Source organism: Augochlora pura, chromosome 7 (assembly GCF_028453695.1).
Source record: "Augochlora pura isolate Apur16 chromosome 7, APUR_v2.2.1, whole genome shotgun sequence".
In the NCBI taxonomy this organism is placed as follows: Eukaryota; Metazoa; Arthropoda; class Insecta; order Hymenoptera; family Halictidae; genus Augochlora; species Augochlora pura.
The window spans coordinates 15126719-15143294 of NC_135778.1; the positions used below are offsets into that span (position 1 = coordinate 15126719).

At 36.2% G+C, this 16576-nt stretch overlaps 2 protein-coding genes across 2 annotated transcripts; both read right to left on the minus strand.

Annotated features, from left to right (window-relative positions):
* Nucleotides 1-76: 76 nt before the first annotated feature.
* Nucleotides 77-10462, minus strand: LOC144473565 (uncharacterized). The gene is given in 17 exon segments (XM_078187533.1): nt 77-910; nt 986-1130; nt 1501-1827; nt 1963-2125; nt 2270-2469; nt 2595-2780; nt 3210-3498; nt 4502-4749; nt 4800-4842; nt 7533-7683; nt 7766-7901; nt 8342-8665; nt 8748-8919; nt 8986-9179; nt 9275-9460; nt 9619-9901; nt 10089-10462. Coding segments are annotated over 17 exon segments (3315 nt in total). The 5' UTR covers nt 10224-10462; the 3' UTR covers nt 77-777.
* A 613-nt stretch (nt 10463-11075) lies between these two features.
* Ilk (integrin linked kinase) lies at nt 11076-14106 on the minus strand. Its single transcript, XM_078187183.1, has 7 exons — nt 13237-14106; nt 12853-13018; nt 12585-12777; nt 12421-12501; nt 11892-12334; nt 11575-11805; nt 11076-11499 (listed from the first exon to the last, which is right to left on the minus strand). Exons 1-7 carry the CDS (start codon nt 13323-13325, stop codon nt 11353-11355), a joined length of 1350 nt encoding a protein of 449 aa, XP_078043309.1. The 5' UTR covers nt 13326-14106; the 3' UTR covers nt 11076-11352.
* Nucleotides 14107-16576: the final 2470 nt, after the last annotated feature.

The following is a 16576-nucleotide window of genomic DNA, read 5'->3' on the forward strand; positions in this document are numbered from 1 at the left end:
GAAAAGCTATTAAATGTAAAAATTGTCACCAGGAGTTATCGAGCTGTTGGCACAATTTATTTGATTTTAGGTCCATTCATTATTTGATTACCTGTTCGTTCATAAGATATTTTATTCCTTATTTTTAAAATTAAAATTAATATAAAAGCAAAAGAGAAGAAGAATTTGTTGAACGCAGATTAAGTGGATGTGACACACAGAAGACGCGGTCACTATGTAATGCAAACTCTATTTAATATGTAAGATAAAAGTGGATATATTTGATACAGATGAAAACGTGTTATGTAGCGCGACGCGAAGACAAAAGACAAGGTGGTAGACGGCGTCGTTGCGCATGATCGCTAGAGAACGAGGCGCGAGGCGAGCCGTAGTTGTCGGGGCATCCAGGAAGCGCATCAGGGCGCGCATATACGAATGGGGCACGTCTAAATAGAATTAATAGCAATAATGTAAAACTTTATTGTAAATAGCATAGCAAATGCAACAGGTGTATATTTAACAATCATTTGTAGTTGTTTTGTAACGCATTTTAAATTCTCCATTACCAACGTGTCATTGTCAGGTTATAGATGATATACATTTGCGGCAAAAATAAGTATAAAATATAGAATGGGCTATAAATATTTAGAGAAGTGAAAAACGCTATGGGGCCATATTGGCCTCGTTATTGTCGATAAAAAAGAGGAACACATGCCTCGCGGTTGAATCAGTCAATTTTTCTTTTGTATAAAAATCTGCGCGGTCGAGTCGTTGCTTTACGGTCGGTGGGAATATTTGTTACAAACTAAAAATATGTGGCTTCATAGGAGCTAATACGGTCTCGTTGCCGATATCCAAGCATTTGATATTGTTCTCCGTCGCAGGTTCCCACTGGACCTTTATGAGCTCGTCGAGCTGCGGTGTAGGATTCCTAGACGAAAAATATTCATTCTAGCAATACCGAAACTAAGTTGTACGATCCAGCTTGTCGCTAAAGGACACTCACCCTGTTTTACTGAAATTTGTCCACATAGTAGTCAAACGTTCTATTACTTCTCTATCTCTCGTTCCTAGCGGTGGTGGTTCCGGATCGTCGGTTCTCAGAGAAGCCAGATAAAACAAATATGCCAAATCATCGACGTGCGATGCTCCTGTAATGATCGTACGTTAGCATCTGCTCCCTCAATTTGCAAGCGTGCAGACCGTAACCGAAATTACTCGCAAACTTCAAGAGCCTATCCTTAAAATTTTCATCGATTAAATTCACTAATCATTATTACTATAGTATTATAGTTTCGAAACATATGAAATAGTGCGTTATGCACGTTAAATTAACGCTTCCAATTAAGTCGCAGATTTTTTAAAACTATTAAAAAGTTATTACATAAGGTGTCCCGAAATTATGGTACTTCCGAAAAGTGGGAGGTTCCATGATTTTGGGACACCTTGTACGTAAATAGAATGAGTATGTGCTTTTGAAATTGAAAAATAATTCTCTCTTGAATCAAAAAATTTGATTACCCTTGGTGACACGATTGACCAGAATGTCCGTATGTGTTCTCTGATTACCGGCGTAGGCGAATACATAAAAATAAGTGGGTGGTGTCGATCTCTTCACTCGGCCCTCTACAAATATCTTCGCAGGAATGCCGAAATAACAGTCGCTCATGAAACGTATATATTCGTCTACATTATCCCTAGAAACCGGCATTCCGTCGAAATAGATTTCTTTAACAGTTGAATATAATTTATTGGTTTCTTCAGGACCGAGATTTTTTAAGGACGCTAATACTTTCACCATTATCGGTAACGTGCCGTTCATCTTCCTCATCGTACCTAGTGACTTATCTGGAAAATGAAACAAAGGGTATGAACGTTTTCAATCACACTCGACGATTTAAATAGTCGACCGTTCGTACGCTCGGTGATTCGATAATTCGACGACAGAAATATTTAAAGATTCGAATACTCGTTGCAAATCACCTTTCATAAACATTATAAACTCGTGCGACGTGTATCCAACTATAATAGGAATAGACGTATTACTATCCATGGTAATCATTTTTTCCAGAGGGAATGGTAAGACTGGATCGTCCGACATGTCATCACAGTTCAGTCCAAAGGGGATGTTAAAAGATTTTCGGGCCTGCGAGAAGTACGCAAGAGTATGAATTATTTAACCGAGTTTGCAATAATAATTATGTATAATTCCATTCAATGTAACGCGACTATTCTTTTAAACTCCTTTAGCTATCGATACGATACGTTTTGGCTTGGAAAATTCGTTTACTTCATACGGAAGGATGCTCTCGTAAGTCTTCGTGATATCCTTGGCGTCGACGGTGCGGAGGTAACGAAGAACTTCTTCAGGATCGGTGGAATTATTGCCGAGGAGCTCCGCTATCTTGAAACAGCGCTCTGGCTGGCTCTGATTATTGACCCACGAACAATTCAGCAATCCGCTCTGAAGGATCGCTTTGTGAAACAGTCCTGCGAAAACACGATGACGATACAGAAACTCACGGAGGTCTCTTATCGGAGGTGGAACATCCGCTCATCGCGGTTCCGAGTTTAGCGGCGGTCTTATCGGTCGGTCCACAACGAAATCGCGTTACCTCGTGCTCGGGGCGACACTGTCAATGCGTGGCCCAACACTCCTCCGGTGCTGGCGCCGAAAACTGTGACATTGTTTGGGTCCCCACCGAAATTCGCAATGTTCTCCTTGACCCATTCCAGAGCAGCGATCAAGTCTTTCAGTCCTTGGTTGCCTGGTGCTGACTTGTGACCCAGATTCATGAAACCTTTAAAATATAATATAATAATGTATAATAAATATAATAAGTATATTATATATAAATAATATTATAATATTTTCACAGTGTTAGTCTTTTGCTATAGTTAGAAAAGCGGAAAACAGATTTCTTTCATCTGTTCGTAAGCACAAAAATGAGTACACACGCACATTTAATGTATGACCCTCATAAAATAGTTATTACACGCTATCATACGTTATTATAGTTATTACACGTTTTCCGCTGATAGCGAATTCACAAAAACATAATCATCGTCCCATCGTTATCGTAATTTCCTTATTCCGGATCTTAGCTTATCAGTAGAATTAAATGATACGCACGATTTGTCGTCGCGTTTCAAGGCGACGGGTGAATGAGTCGATTATTTTCGGCGAGCGTTCGCCGTGGCAAGAATCCGCTGGGATTCTGGAAACTCACCAAAAGCGGCAAGTCTGTAATTAGCCGAAACAACCACGACATCCTTCGCTAGCAAATAGTCGGGTCGCTTTTCGAGGAAAGTTGCGGTGCCTACCAGGAACGCGCCGCCATGAATCCAGAACATTACCGGCTTAGACTCTTGGAGCGAGTTGGTGTAAACGTTAAGATATAGGCAATCCTCCTGGCCAATTATGTTGAAGAAAGAGAGCTCTTGTAGTTGAACGCACCGCGTTCCATGAGGTGTCCCAACGTCTTTGATGCCGGTCCATGGGGCCGGTGGTTGCGGATCCTAATTATTATATATTTCGTTAACTTCTTAAATATTTCATTATTTTGCACGTTCAGTGGTTACAACAGAGGTTTAATCATGAACAGAAAAAAAAATTATTTCAAAGATACCAAGTCTTATCGATATCGATTTATTAAAACGGTTAAAGAAAGATATAGATTTTTATTTAGCCCAGGCACCTTGCAAGGAGTGCAGACGACTTTTCTTATGCACACCAATCCACAGTCTGCTGATAAATATTGTTTTCGTTCGTGGCAAACATAACCGACATTCGTCGCCCACTTTATCTAATGTATACGTGCCATTTTCATGCGAGGTAGCTATTGTCTCGCTTGGTGTCAAGAAGAAGACATTGTCTTTATGGAAATTGTTATTATTCAAGGAGACACATGCCTTTAAAATTACTAATTTTCCTGGAAACCAATGTACTTTCGGCAATTCGCGTGATCTATCGCTGCAATTTGAAATCAAATCGACGATAGAACTAATAAGAACTGTTCCCTGAAGTATGCTTAAAATTTCAGGTTATTTGGCTCCATATCTTCGCGTTGATCACGATAGCGATACGAACGCTATTTAAATTTCTTTCTTAACTGTTTCCGGTCCACTCTCAGCCACCAAAGCTTTTATTTATCTTTTTTATTTTTACATAAAATTAAAAGCATGTTATTGATTAAAAAAATGTTATTATTAAAGATATATCATTAAAACGTATATCTAAACTTTAAAAAAAACTTTAAAGACTTTCATTGCTTTTGCCTTTTATTTATTTTGGCATATTATATACCACGTGATTTCGTTCAACGATAATTTATTCAGACCAGCATGACATCTGTGTATAAAACATTGAAAACATTGCAAGCTCTAACTTCAGATTTTACAGTTACACTGTGGCAACGTGTCAATCCGCAAAGTCGATTTGTTCGCCGCAACAATAATTCTCCCGTTAATTATTTCGTCTTTATTGCAGATATATTATGAATCGATATAGGCGATCTATTACCTTGAATCTGAGATCGCCAATGGGAGGAGCAGCAAAAGGTATCTCGTGGAACGCGATGAAAGAACGGTCACTGCCAAGGACGCTCTTATGCACAACGCCTCTCAGCTTTCCCTGCTTGACTGTAACTACCGGGTCGGACATTGTTGACTGGGGCCTAACCAACTTGAAGACGGACCACTGTGTTCTGCGGATAGATTGGGTACACGACGTGAACCGTGTGTGCATCGCAATCATGTTATCTGTCTCTGCTTATCGTATGAATTTATGGATATCAGAAAGGTTGACGTCAGACTGTTACAGGTTCTAAATGGGACAGCTTCGGAAACCGTATGCCAGTGCCTCTATCAACAACATGTCAAACGTAATTCGACCATTATAAATTCATGAACAGGTTTCAGTTGTCCTGAAGTTACACAGTGAAGTCAGCCGATTGATGTAAATACAGGAGGCTTATATTTACGCGAACAAAAACGCCAACTACGTGTCTGCAAAATGACACAAACTCCGCGCGACAATCGTGACCAACTTTCGGACATCGTGACACTTTCACGCGCAATGATCAAATGTGAGTCAGGATTGTTTACATATGAAATTGAATATTGAATGATTTAATTTCTGATTACATACGGAAAAGAAATAATGAGATGAATGTGTTTGAACGTACAGAATTTCATAAATAAAAAATACAAAAAATATATACAATACTTATTTAATAATAATATGTATATGAGTATATAATAATAATGTATATAAATATATAATAATTATTACATATTTATATTAAACTTGTTTAGTGACATCTCATGAGGATGAATTGGAATATTAACACATTGCGTACGGGAGACGAGATTTCTCGTCTTTAGCAATTCGAACGTTGTGGCCGGGAAACGGGATATTTTGTTTTCAGGTTTTTTCGACTCAATCGACGATTTAAGGAACTAAACATAGACTTTTTTGTTATGTTACCAGGATAACGAAATCTTGTGTATGCCCTTAACAAATGGTTAGCAAAAAAAAAATGAATGTCAACTTTTCGGGAGCGTAAAAATGCACCGTACGCAATGTATTAATTGAAGTTTCGATCGTGCTGAAGTTACACAGTGAAGTCAGCCGAATAATGTAAATGCAGGTGATATATATTTTCATGACCAACAACAATCTTTACGCAGCTACAAAGTGTCATGAATTCCATATACGTGCCGTAGTAGAAACAACAAAAACGATTGTACTCGCGGGTCTCGCGAGACCCGACATTCGCCGGTGGTAGGTTAATTATTTATACGTTCGCACGAAACCCAACTACATGAAGATAATTCTTTATTGTTTTTCCCGTTCTTCGCAAACTGTACCATACAATTCGGTGAAGATGAAGTAGATCGCGGTGAATCGTTTAATGATCGAATATTTTTAATACCTTTGTAGTTTGCTTCGAAATTCGTCGCACACTTCGGTAAGTGACTAGTATCAAATGCGCTATAATCGCGGTTCTAGAAGCTAATCCACGAGCGAATAAAATGATTCATTCAACGATTCAAATCATATGGAGAACTACGTCCGTCGCAAGATCCTTGAACTCGGGAAACTCTAATATATGTCATGAAAATGCTAACAGCGAAGAATAATGTTACTATTCGAAAAATGTTCATAACATTTTCTGTCTTTAAATAAACTACGATATGCCTTTACGGTGAATATATGCAATGAAATGCCACAACGGCGTATGCATAAACCTCATTTGCAAACTTATTTCCACTCTGATAATGCATTGTCTGGGAATAATCAAAAGGTCTTCACTCGTCACGAAGTTTTGCAAATTCATGAATTTTAAATATAGAAAGGCGTACAAATTTGAAACGCCGTCAATATTTTTGATACATTATTTATTTATCATTTTAATGCATTCGGAAAATTTCTAAATTACAAGGTAATTATTTTAATTAATTGTAGTTATACCGAAGAAATGCGTGGTCAATCCTGTTCAATTTCCATACAATTGAATACGTAAACGTATTGGATACGTTCGTTACATGTGAACGAACGTCTACATAAAGATTCGCAGTCGGTAGGTAATAAAACACTTTTAATCAAACTTCATGAGATCGTCTATCAATGATTTGAAAATAATAATAATATGTATGAGAACATTTGCAAGTCGATAGTTGATGTTGTAGTTGTTATGTCAAATTTGTTCTTTACAAAAGAGAAAGAGATATTGGTAATTTTTTATGATTTTAGTAATTTTCAATGATAGAGTGAAAAAGATTGTTTTCTTCGTGCATTGTACTCGCTTACCAGAGAATACGATGAAAAATGAATTGACAGTTACTCGTACGTATCGTTCTTAGTGTTCGGTCAACAGGTTTTGTTAGTTAATTAATAATAAACGTCCGCTCGCAACTTATACGTGTCAGTTCCCAATGCCACATTTTACTCAATTTTTAAGTTATATATCAGATAACTGAGTACATTTAAATACGCAAACCACGGTTTCTAATGGATGCAAAGTGGATGCACTAAATTATTCATTGACGTTATTTATTATTGAGCTGTACATATTTATGTAAAATAAAACTATTATCAACCAATTATAAGAAAGAGAAGACAAACAAAAGATAGTACAAATTATCATTTATTTGAATAATTACAACAAGTAATGTAAAAATATTCTGCAATTCTTCTAATTTATTTATCGCTTGTTATTTTATCTATCGATCGTTACTCTACATATTAATCTACTTGTCAAGTTTTTGAAATAATTGGTAAAAATTAAAGTCATTCTTCAGACTACAATTCAATAGTTATGACTACATCGATGTTCCATTCGAATTTCGACGTGTTTCGTAAGATATCGTTGAAACTTTGTTACAAACAATTTATGTTGAATATGTAATCTTTATGTTCCTCTTTTTATAACTATTGGCGATGTCGAGCGCCTTTTATTTTCTTTAGTGTTAACAATGAAAACCTCACTAACTTAAATCTTATATTAACCGATATTTCATACGATAAATTATTTAATCTTTCATTATGCGTTGGGCATAAAATTTCATTTTTTCTCAAAGATGTGGGGACTCATAATCAACATTTTCAACTCTTCGTCAATATTCATATAATTCATTTTATCCTTTGCCACCGGCTCCCAAATAACCTTGATACAATCGTCGAGTGATGGGGTAGGATTTCTGAATTAAAAATACATACATATTATACGTGTATACATAAATATTGTAAATTTATTGTACTTGAAATTTTTGATCGACATACCCCGTTTTGGCAAAATTACTCCACATAGTGCATAATTGGTCTATCATAATTCGGTCTTTGGTGCCTTCTTCCGGTGGCGCAGCACTTTCAAGAGGCAAATAAAGCAAATACGCTATTTCATCCTGATGTGTCGTCACTAAAATAGCATTTATTACATTTCTTTTAAAAAAAGGGTATGTGAACAAGTTTGATATAAATATGTAATAACTTATAATTATAAATATATAACAATTTAATACTTTAAAAAATATGAAAAAATATATACGTACATATTTATATTTTGTAATAATAAATATATAACAGTCTTTTGTGTTACGAAATTCTGCATATGCAAACATACTCCTATCACATTGTTTAAATGCGACGATATCTTTTTACAGGAGATTACAGAAACAAGAAGTCAGAAATAGTAAATAATAAATTGCAAATGATTAAATATCGTGTCGAAGAAAATAGAAGTTAAAAACAAATTTACAAGGTTATATTTATAAATATTCAGAGTAAATTCAATATCGTAATATACAACTAGATAGTATATACGCACCTCATAAATAATCAAATCTAAAGATTAATTACCGTTGAATATTTTTCGTAGTGGTATTTTGCTTGCTTGATCACCAACATAAGTAAAAAAGTAAAAATATAACGGTTGTGAGGCCAGTTTCATATGATTCTTTGCCAATAGTCGCATGGGTATACTAAATTTTATGTCGGACGAGAATTCCAAAAAATTAAAGAACAAATCTTCGCGTATCAAAGATTGCCCTCTGAAATACCAATTCTTGACAGTTTTCAAAAATTCTTCCGGATCTTTAATTTCCAATTGTGACAGCTTCCGGTAATGCGGATAACATCCCAGTAAATAATCGTCGGTCAGCGGTAGCTTGTCTTTGTAATGTTCTACAGTGAAAGAAAACGTGTTTTAATACATTTTGTAAATATTTTATTAACTGTTTCATTAAACGGTGCAAACGAAAACTACCGTCTAAAAAAATCATGGCCTCGACGGTGTTGTAACCACAGATCACAGGAACGTGACAGCTAGTTGAAATCAACTCTTCTATTGAAAAAGGTAAAACGGGATCGTCTGATATGATATCGCTGTTGACACCAAATTTACACATAAAAGACGGTAGGTTTTCTAAAGTAATCGCCTATAAAATAATAACAGTTGATTAGTAGAAAGATTTGTACAAGACACGGTAAAAACAATTTCTTGCCTCTTCCAGCTGAAATTTATATTGGATCGTTACAATATCCCTGGCGGGTAATTTTCGTAAAATGTTCACTATTTCCTCGGGATCCTTGGAGTTTATGCCAAGGTGTTGCAAACATTTTCTCACAAAGTCAAGTTCTGGTGTAGTAGAAGGAGTTATCACATTTGCACCTGTTATAATTGCTTTATGAATAAGACCTGTAAGCGTTTTCAAATGATAATTAAGTGGTAATTACCGCTTAATAACTAAATGAACTTAACTCAATGAATTTGTTACAAGTATAGAATTCTACCTTTCGTGCGAGGCGATATTGCTAAGCAGTGAGCTAAAGTTCCTCCAGAACTACCACCAAACACTGTGACACTGTTTGGGTCACCTCCAAAATTGGCGATGTTCTGCTTAATCCATTGCAAAGCAGCAATCACATCTTTTAGACCCTGGTTACCAGGTGCAACTTTGTGTTGTAGATTCAAAAACCCTGCAAAATGTCAATACATTTCTTTTCAATTATTGATATTAGTTCAACCGTTGTTAAGTACTATACTTCAAGCTAAACAAAAGTAGTCAGCACTAATAATAAACGGTTAGCAAGAATAACTTTTAATATTGTTTTATTAGCGTAAATAAACAACTAACCGAAAATACCCAATCTGTAATTGAGAGAAACGACGACAACGTCTTTCGTAAGTAAATAATCAGGTCTGAAGGTCGCGTAGGTGCCGGACCCTTCCACAAATGCGCCGTAGTGCAACCATACTATGACTGGTTTACATCCACTTAACGAATTAGTATAAACGTTCAAATATAGACAATCCTCATCCCCGATGATATGATGTTCTTTTGATCCTTGTATACACATTTTTCCGACACTTTGGGAAACGTCTTTGATACCTGTCCATGGTTCTACTGGTTGCGGACTCTGAAATATAACAACGCAAATGAAATTGCTGATAACAATTTAATGCATTTTCTTGAACAAATACAATATTAGATCTATTATTATTATTATACGAAAACGAAAATGATAATAATTACTGGAAGTGTACGTAAAATCTAAATTTAATAATTTTTAAATTCAAAGTTGAACTAATTTTAATGAACATTACCTTAAATCGAAGTTTACCAATAGGAGGAGCAGCGTACGGTATTTCATGAAAGGCGATGTACGGGAAACCTAGAACACTGTCGCGAAGGGCACCCCGTAGTTTCCCTTGCTTAATGAGAATTGTTAGCTTCTCCATTACTAACGTTTAACTCACCTCACCTCACTCATATATATATATATATACATATATATACCATATATACTCGTTGGACGAATTTATGTTAATATATGAAGATAAAAGTTTCCAAATTAGTTTATCATTGACATAGCTTTGATAAATAAGTAATCTTGCATTATCACAAAGTCAAAAACGGTCGTTCATTGGCAGCTTTGTGTCATATCGTTCGTATTTTACATATTCGTAGACCTTGCACATTATTTCACTGTTTTTACAAATAGAAAAAGCATTACTGTTATTATGTAATGGAAGATCATAGCGTCCACCGCTCTTTAATTTGCGACCATGGTCAGGACCAAAAGATTTTGCACTCTATGAGTCTGTTGTAGTCGAATGAATAATGTCAAGTGCTTGATAAATTAAAGTGATATCTGTAATCAATAACATTTTTAACCGCGTCGCCCATATATTAACTATACGTGTGACAATTTCTCTTGTTCACATTTCTTTTGTGCAGAAAATGTTTTTATAGTCATTTCAACAATGTAATTTTTTGATGAAAAAACGTGTCTCCAGTTTATCTACTGCATCATGCAAAAACATTATGTTACAAACAAGCGAATATTGCAAAGCAAAAGTAAATCTTCGTTTTAATAGTTCAGGTTTATTATTGTACGGTTCGTTTTTACGAAAATCTATAACAGTTTAAATATCGACGATTCGTCGGAAATCGAAAACTTAGTGTACGGAGACTTTCCGTGACCATTGCACGTGTATATTACATTTATATTATAGTGCACATATCATTGAAATGAAACATTCGGAAATTAAAATATATTAACTGCGTCATGTTCAGAAAGACAAAATTACTGCTGTTTTAAAAAACGTGGATATAATCAGTATAGATACATGTACATTATAAATATTACATAACAGTATATATAAATACAATATCAAGTCGCATCGTTATCTTCATAAACTATTGTATAAAAAATATAATTCTGTTATTTTAGTACAGGCACTGTGTTGATCGTTTATAGCAGTTTGGTAGGCGTTGTCTAATTAAGTTCATTATGTTTCTTTAGGAATGACATTTTTTGCTGATCATGCTTCAATTAAAACGAGAGAAAAAATGTTGCACTGACAACTAACGTTTCATCTTATCGAGTATCGGAACAACCATATCAAACGATGGACGTTTCCCCGGATCTTCGTTCATACAGATCCTAATCAGTTTAGCAAGGTGAGGTGAGATTCCTGGTGGTATACTGACGCGCAAATCTTCAAGAGCAATCTATAAAAAGTAAATAATAAAATTATAATTAAGGTGTAGGAGACAACGAATTTCCTGTAAGTTCACTAAACTAACTTTCATGCCGCATTCCATTGGAGAAAGATCAGCAAATGGAACTTCTCTAGTAGCAAGTTCCCACAATAGAACAGCGAAACTCCACATATCGCTGGCCTCCAGATTTATATCTGCCGGACGCTTGCTTAGCGCTTCCGGTGACATCCACGCTGGTTCATAGATGCGGCCAACCTCTTGGAATGAGAATTTCGAGTCAGCCATATTTACACGAGCCGTCAAGTCTTCGTCAATCTGTAACATCACATGTATTCATTACAAACATATTAACAAAATAAGACCTTTGAATCATCAATATTTATTTCAGAAAATAAAAGTACCATAATATGTTTACTATTCAAATGAAATCTGCATCTGTTTTGTCTCTCAAGTCCGTGAAGAAAAGCCATAGCTCTAGCAACATCTAGAGCAAGTCTCAATGCTCGTGCCGTGTCGACGACGACACCTGTGCCCCCGTGTAACAATCTGTGCAGACTTCCACGCGCCATATACTGCGAGACGGTTGCTAATTGCGGTGGTTGATTCACGCACCCGAGAACGGGCAGAACGTTCGGATGGGAGAAGATTCTTAACTTTGGAAATTCTTCGTTGAAATCTCTGGAGATCCTCGATGTACATTCACGTATGGTCAAGATCTTCGCTACTATATCGTTATTTTGCCAGCGTCCTCGCCAAGTCTCGCCACTTGGTGTAGTTGCCAAAAGAGTGTGCAACAATAAATCTGCCATGTTAATCCCTTTATGCCTCGATAACGTTGCATCTCCTACATAAATTTAATGCTATCATTACAACAAAGTTACTATCATTGTAATCGATATTTACAAATCTGTGTAATATAAACTTCCTTACGGCTTCTAGTTTTCAAACCTAGCCAACTTTGATCCTTGAATTGAATCTTTTTCAAGTCCTGTCCATATTCTACAGCCAGATCTAGAAATCAAAATCATGCGATAAAATACAATCAATCACTCAATAACGACTTTTTGCTTTAAGTATTCTTATCCAATACATACCATGTAATCTTTTAGCTAGTAGACCTCTTGCTTTGTCCAATGGAGTATCCCCATCTTTATTTGCAATAGACACACGAGCACCTACTGCCACCAATTCTTCGGCGACAGCCTGATCACCCCAGAAACATGCATAATGCAGGGCAGTGTTTCCATGTTCGTTTGTAACATTAACATCAGCTCGATTTCTGAGCAACTATAAATCGATAACATTAAAACCAGTCCTAATTTTAAGCAACAGTCAATCTATAACCAATTAAGCATCTATTACCAGTTGAACTATTTCCTTGTGTCCATGAGCAGAAGCCAGATGAAGCGGAGTATCGTCTCCTCTATTGGTGGCATTTATTCGTGCTCCTCTGCTAACTAGTAATTCTGCCAATTTTAGGTGTCCCTCTTTACAGCACCAATGAAGTGGACTAAATCCATGATCGTCGCTGCACACAAATAAAATAAAATTATCACAGAAACTAATTATAACATAATTTGGTTGCTATTAGTCAAATGAACATTATCAACAAGGAAATAAATTAAAATAATAAAACGATGTAGGTAAATAAAAAAAAATGGTTAACAGTTGGAATAAAGATTAGATAAAAATGAAACACTAAAAATAAAGCTTCACTCCGAAAAAAAGTGCTGTTTTTGTATTTACCCTTGATTCATGTCATGTTCGGTATCATCCAGCCAAACGCGAACTTGCATGGCATTCCCTTCGCGACACCATTGGAAAATATCTTCCATTTTTTGGGATTTATCAAATAAAGTGAAAAGGATGTGTAAATACTGCGGTAGAGGAGTGGCAGTGTTCTGTGCTCCACGACACTGGTCGTCATATACTAAATATAACCATATTTCCGCGGAACCGACACTGACACAAAAACTACATAACTTCAATTAGACTGCGCGGACAGTTATACTTCTCCGAAGATCTTGTTCGACTGAACATTGAAAACAAGGCAGTGAACCAATACGTTCGTAATATCGAATAATGTTTAATAAAACAGTTTCGGATGTTGCCGCACACATGCAGAATTATGCATGTGACCATATATGACCGGACAGATCACAAACTACCGCAATCAGGACGTGGTTGTGTGGTTACTTCATATGTACATCCCACATATGTAGGCACTGTATGTACTGCCATAAAAATTGAGTGTGGAGAATGGTGACATAAGGCGTTTTTACAGACTCGAGACTTTTCTGGTATTTGTGGTCATGAACTCTCCGAACTGTGAAATCTGACATATTATTTACAGGCAAAGTTCCTGGCATTTTAAATCCAGAATTCTGTTCCTTAAAGTTACTTAATGTAATAGATAAAAAGCTAAAAGAATACTGTATAAGATATTGAGAGTATTTAGAAATTTAGAGCGCAATAATATTTGATGTGTACAGAGTACCATATATCAAAAGAAAACTGAAACTGCAATTTTGTTAATATTGATTTGGATCTGTGTACAATACTAGATATACTGAACATACTTTTCATGTTCCATAAGCTGGATCACACATCCCCACCACTTTAATGTGTATCCAGCTCCACGCAAATACTGTAGAAAGAGAACGCGATACGATGGAGAAAAATAAAACGATACTCATTAGATTCTATGTGTGGTATGCACATGGAAAGGAAACCTAGCTTGACTTACTATGCCGTTCTTGTAGCCTCATTTTCCATGCATAACTGTATCACTGACCACTGATCAACTGATCATTGATTACACCGTTGGTGTGATTTATTCCAAATGTAGTTGTGATGTAGTTGCTGATTTCATGCTCTCTTACTCACTCGTTGATTTCTCTCTTCTTTTTATTATGAGAGCAGCATAGAATCATCAGTAAATCACCAACCAATCAGAGCAAAGAAAATTTCTAACTTCACCCTCTCTAATGGATCGAGTTGCGCCTTGGCGGTGTGCAGGTGTGGGAGCCATTACTGCAACTCCGTTTTATTTTAAGCACCTCTTCATAGAGGGCATAGGTGAATGATTTTGTGATGCATGTAGATAACTAATGTTTTCTTACTTTCTAGGCAGTTTTTCATATTAACTGGTAATTGTTTTTTACCGCAATTATGTCATAATTAGTGTTTTTCGATGGTCCCGCATCGGGGAACAGGCGTACGCGAGTGTGGCGTCTCTAACGGTAAACAATTGAAGCTCCATTTCAGGTTTGTACAGCGCCAATTGGTACAGTGGCAAAATACTGAAACTGTTAGCCAAATTATCGATAGTTGATTTTAGCTAACAGTTTGAGCGTTTCGCCACTGCACAAATAAACCACTACTAAATAAGGCCTGCGTTGTTGTTGCTTTTAATTACTTATCCTGATTCTGTATGAGAACTGTTCACTATCTCGAATTAAGTATTCAATTATTTTTTAAATTATATGTTACATCTGAAACAACCGCAAATTAGAATTTCACAGTTTCAGACGAAGATTTGTATTAAGTCCAGATAGACATAGATAACACCTCCGCCCGATGGACAAAAAGGAGGACAACGTTCAACAGTGTTCATCGTCCTATTTAATACAATCGCAGCACGGAAAAGAGTACGCAGGATTCAACGAGAAAATCGCCTTAAACACTCGTTCATTAACGCGGCAATTAATATACGCAAATTGCCTTATCTGATTTAAACGGCTTCTTGGGCAAACACCTGGAGATCTTTAATCATGACTCGTTGTTCCTGCATTCTACGAAGAAACCTTCCCATTGTATAAGATCGCGAATCGTTTACTTGCGAATCGGCTAACTAACAAGAAGTATTTCGGTGTTTATGGAGTAAAAAAAAATTTAATAATATAAGGAATAAACGATAATAATTAACGATCGTAGAGATCGACGAACAATTAAATTATTGGGGTTAAATAATTGTTGGAACGGAAATACCGAAGATCGATTACATCTATTAGATTTTCTAATGTTAAAAAATGTTTTAAATAATTATTAGGTTGAAGAATTGAATGGGCACATGCAATTAATTCTTGCATATACATTTAAACAAATACGATATGTGTAATGGATGAGAAAAGTAATGTTTGATGAAACGCAATTTTTCTAACATTTTTCATATAAAAATGTATGCATTTAGATCACGATTTATGAATCACTGTGATCTTCAATTACTATAATTTCGTTATTATTAGACTGTATTATTTATCGCAAAATTTTGTGGTTTAAATTTGGATTTCCAATACAACTTTCTATTTCTTTGACAAAATTCTAAAAACATTTCAAACACCAGCACCGCCTTAAAAATAAATTATAGATTGATATTAAGCATCGGTTCATGGTAATTAACATTTCGCATTTTCGTTTCAGAAATGCAATTCTATATCAACGAACTGTTCATGTATCATCGAAACGTTGGCGCAGTGTTCGCGACACGATTCCACAAAAAGGGCGTTGATTCGTCGACGAGCGTCGTCGGACCTGGCTTTATCGATACGTTCGAACGGTACCTCCGAGGTCTTTAACCACGAGTAGGTCTTGCCCGCGACCGCGCGAGAATTCCCATGGGCCATCCTGCATGCAAATGCGTCGCCCGTATTTCTCGTATATGTTTTTTTTCTTTCTTTTTGTTTACACTTATCTCACGTACAGAATATTTTTACCGCCTGCGGCGGCTGCTACTTAGCGAAACCGCACCTATATAAAGAAGACGCGGGCAGATTCACCTTAAGCGCGCGTATGCCAGTTGCGCCGCGAGGAAACGAGGCGGATTAGAACCAGTACCGGTGATTTCGAATTCTTGCTGGTCAATTTCTAACACGTCCAAGCGGAACTCGTTCAGTCCGATCGAGACATCTCGTTAGAAAATCGCTAAGAAAGTCGCTTAGAAAATCGCTTAGAAAATCGCTAAGAAAATCTCTGGTTTATTCGTCATCTCTCAAAAGAAAAAATCAAGATCATTGCCAAAGAACCAGAACTACTTCGAGTTGAAATTTCAAGTGCAAATGCACAACGTTCGCTCGGTGCAACGATG

Bases quoted from the DNA above. Each gene is read 5' to 3' on its own strand.
- Ilk (XM_078187183.1), bottom strand. From the start codon at position 13,325: ATGGAAGATATTTTCCAATGGTGTCGCGAAGGGAATGCCATGCAAGTT. The intron at 13,019-13,236 runs GTAAATACAAAA...ATTTGTGTGCAG, and splicing joins GAACATGACATGAATCAAGG to CGACGATCATGGATTTAGTC. The intron at 11,806-11,891 runs GTACTTTTATTT...GTGATGTTACAG, and splicing joins TGAATAGTAAACATATTATG to ATTGACGAAGACTTGACGGC.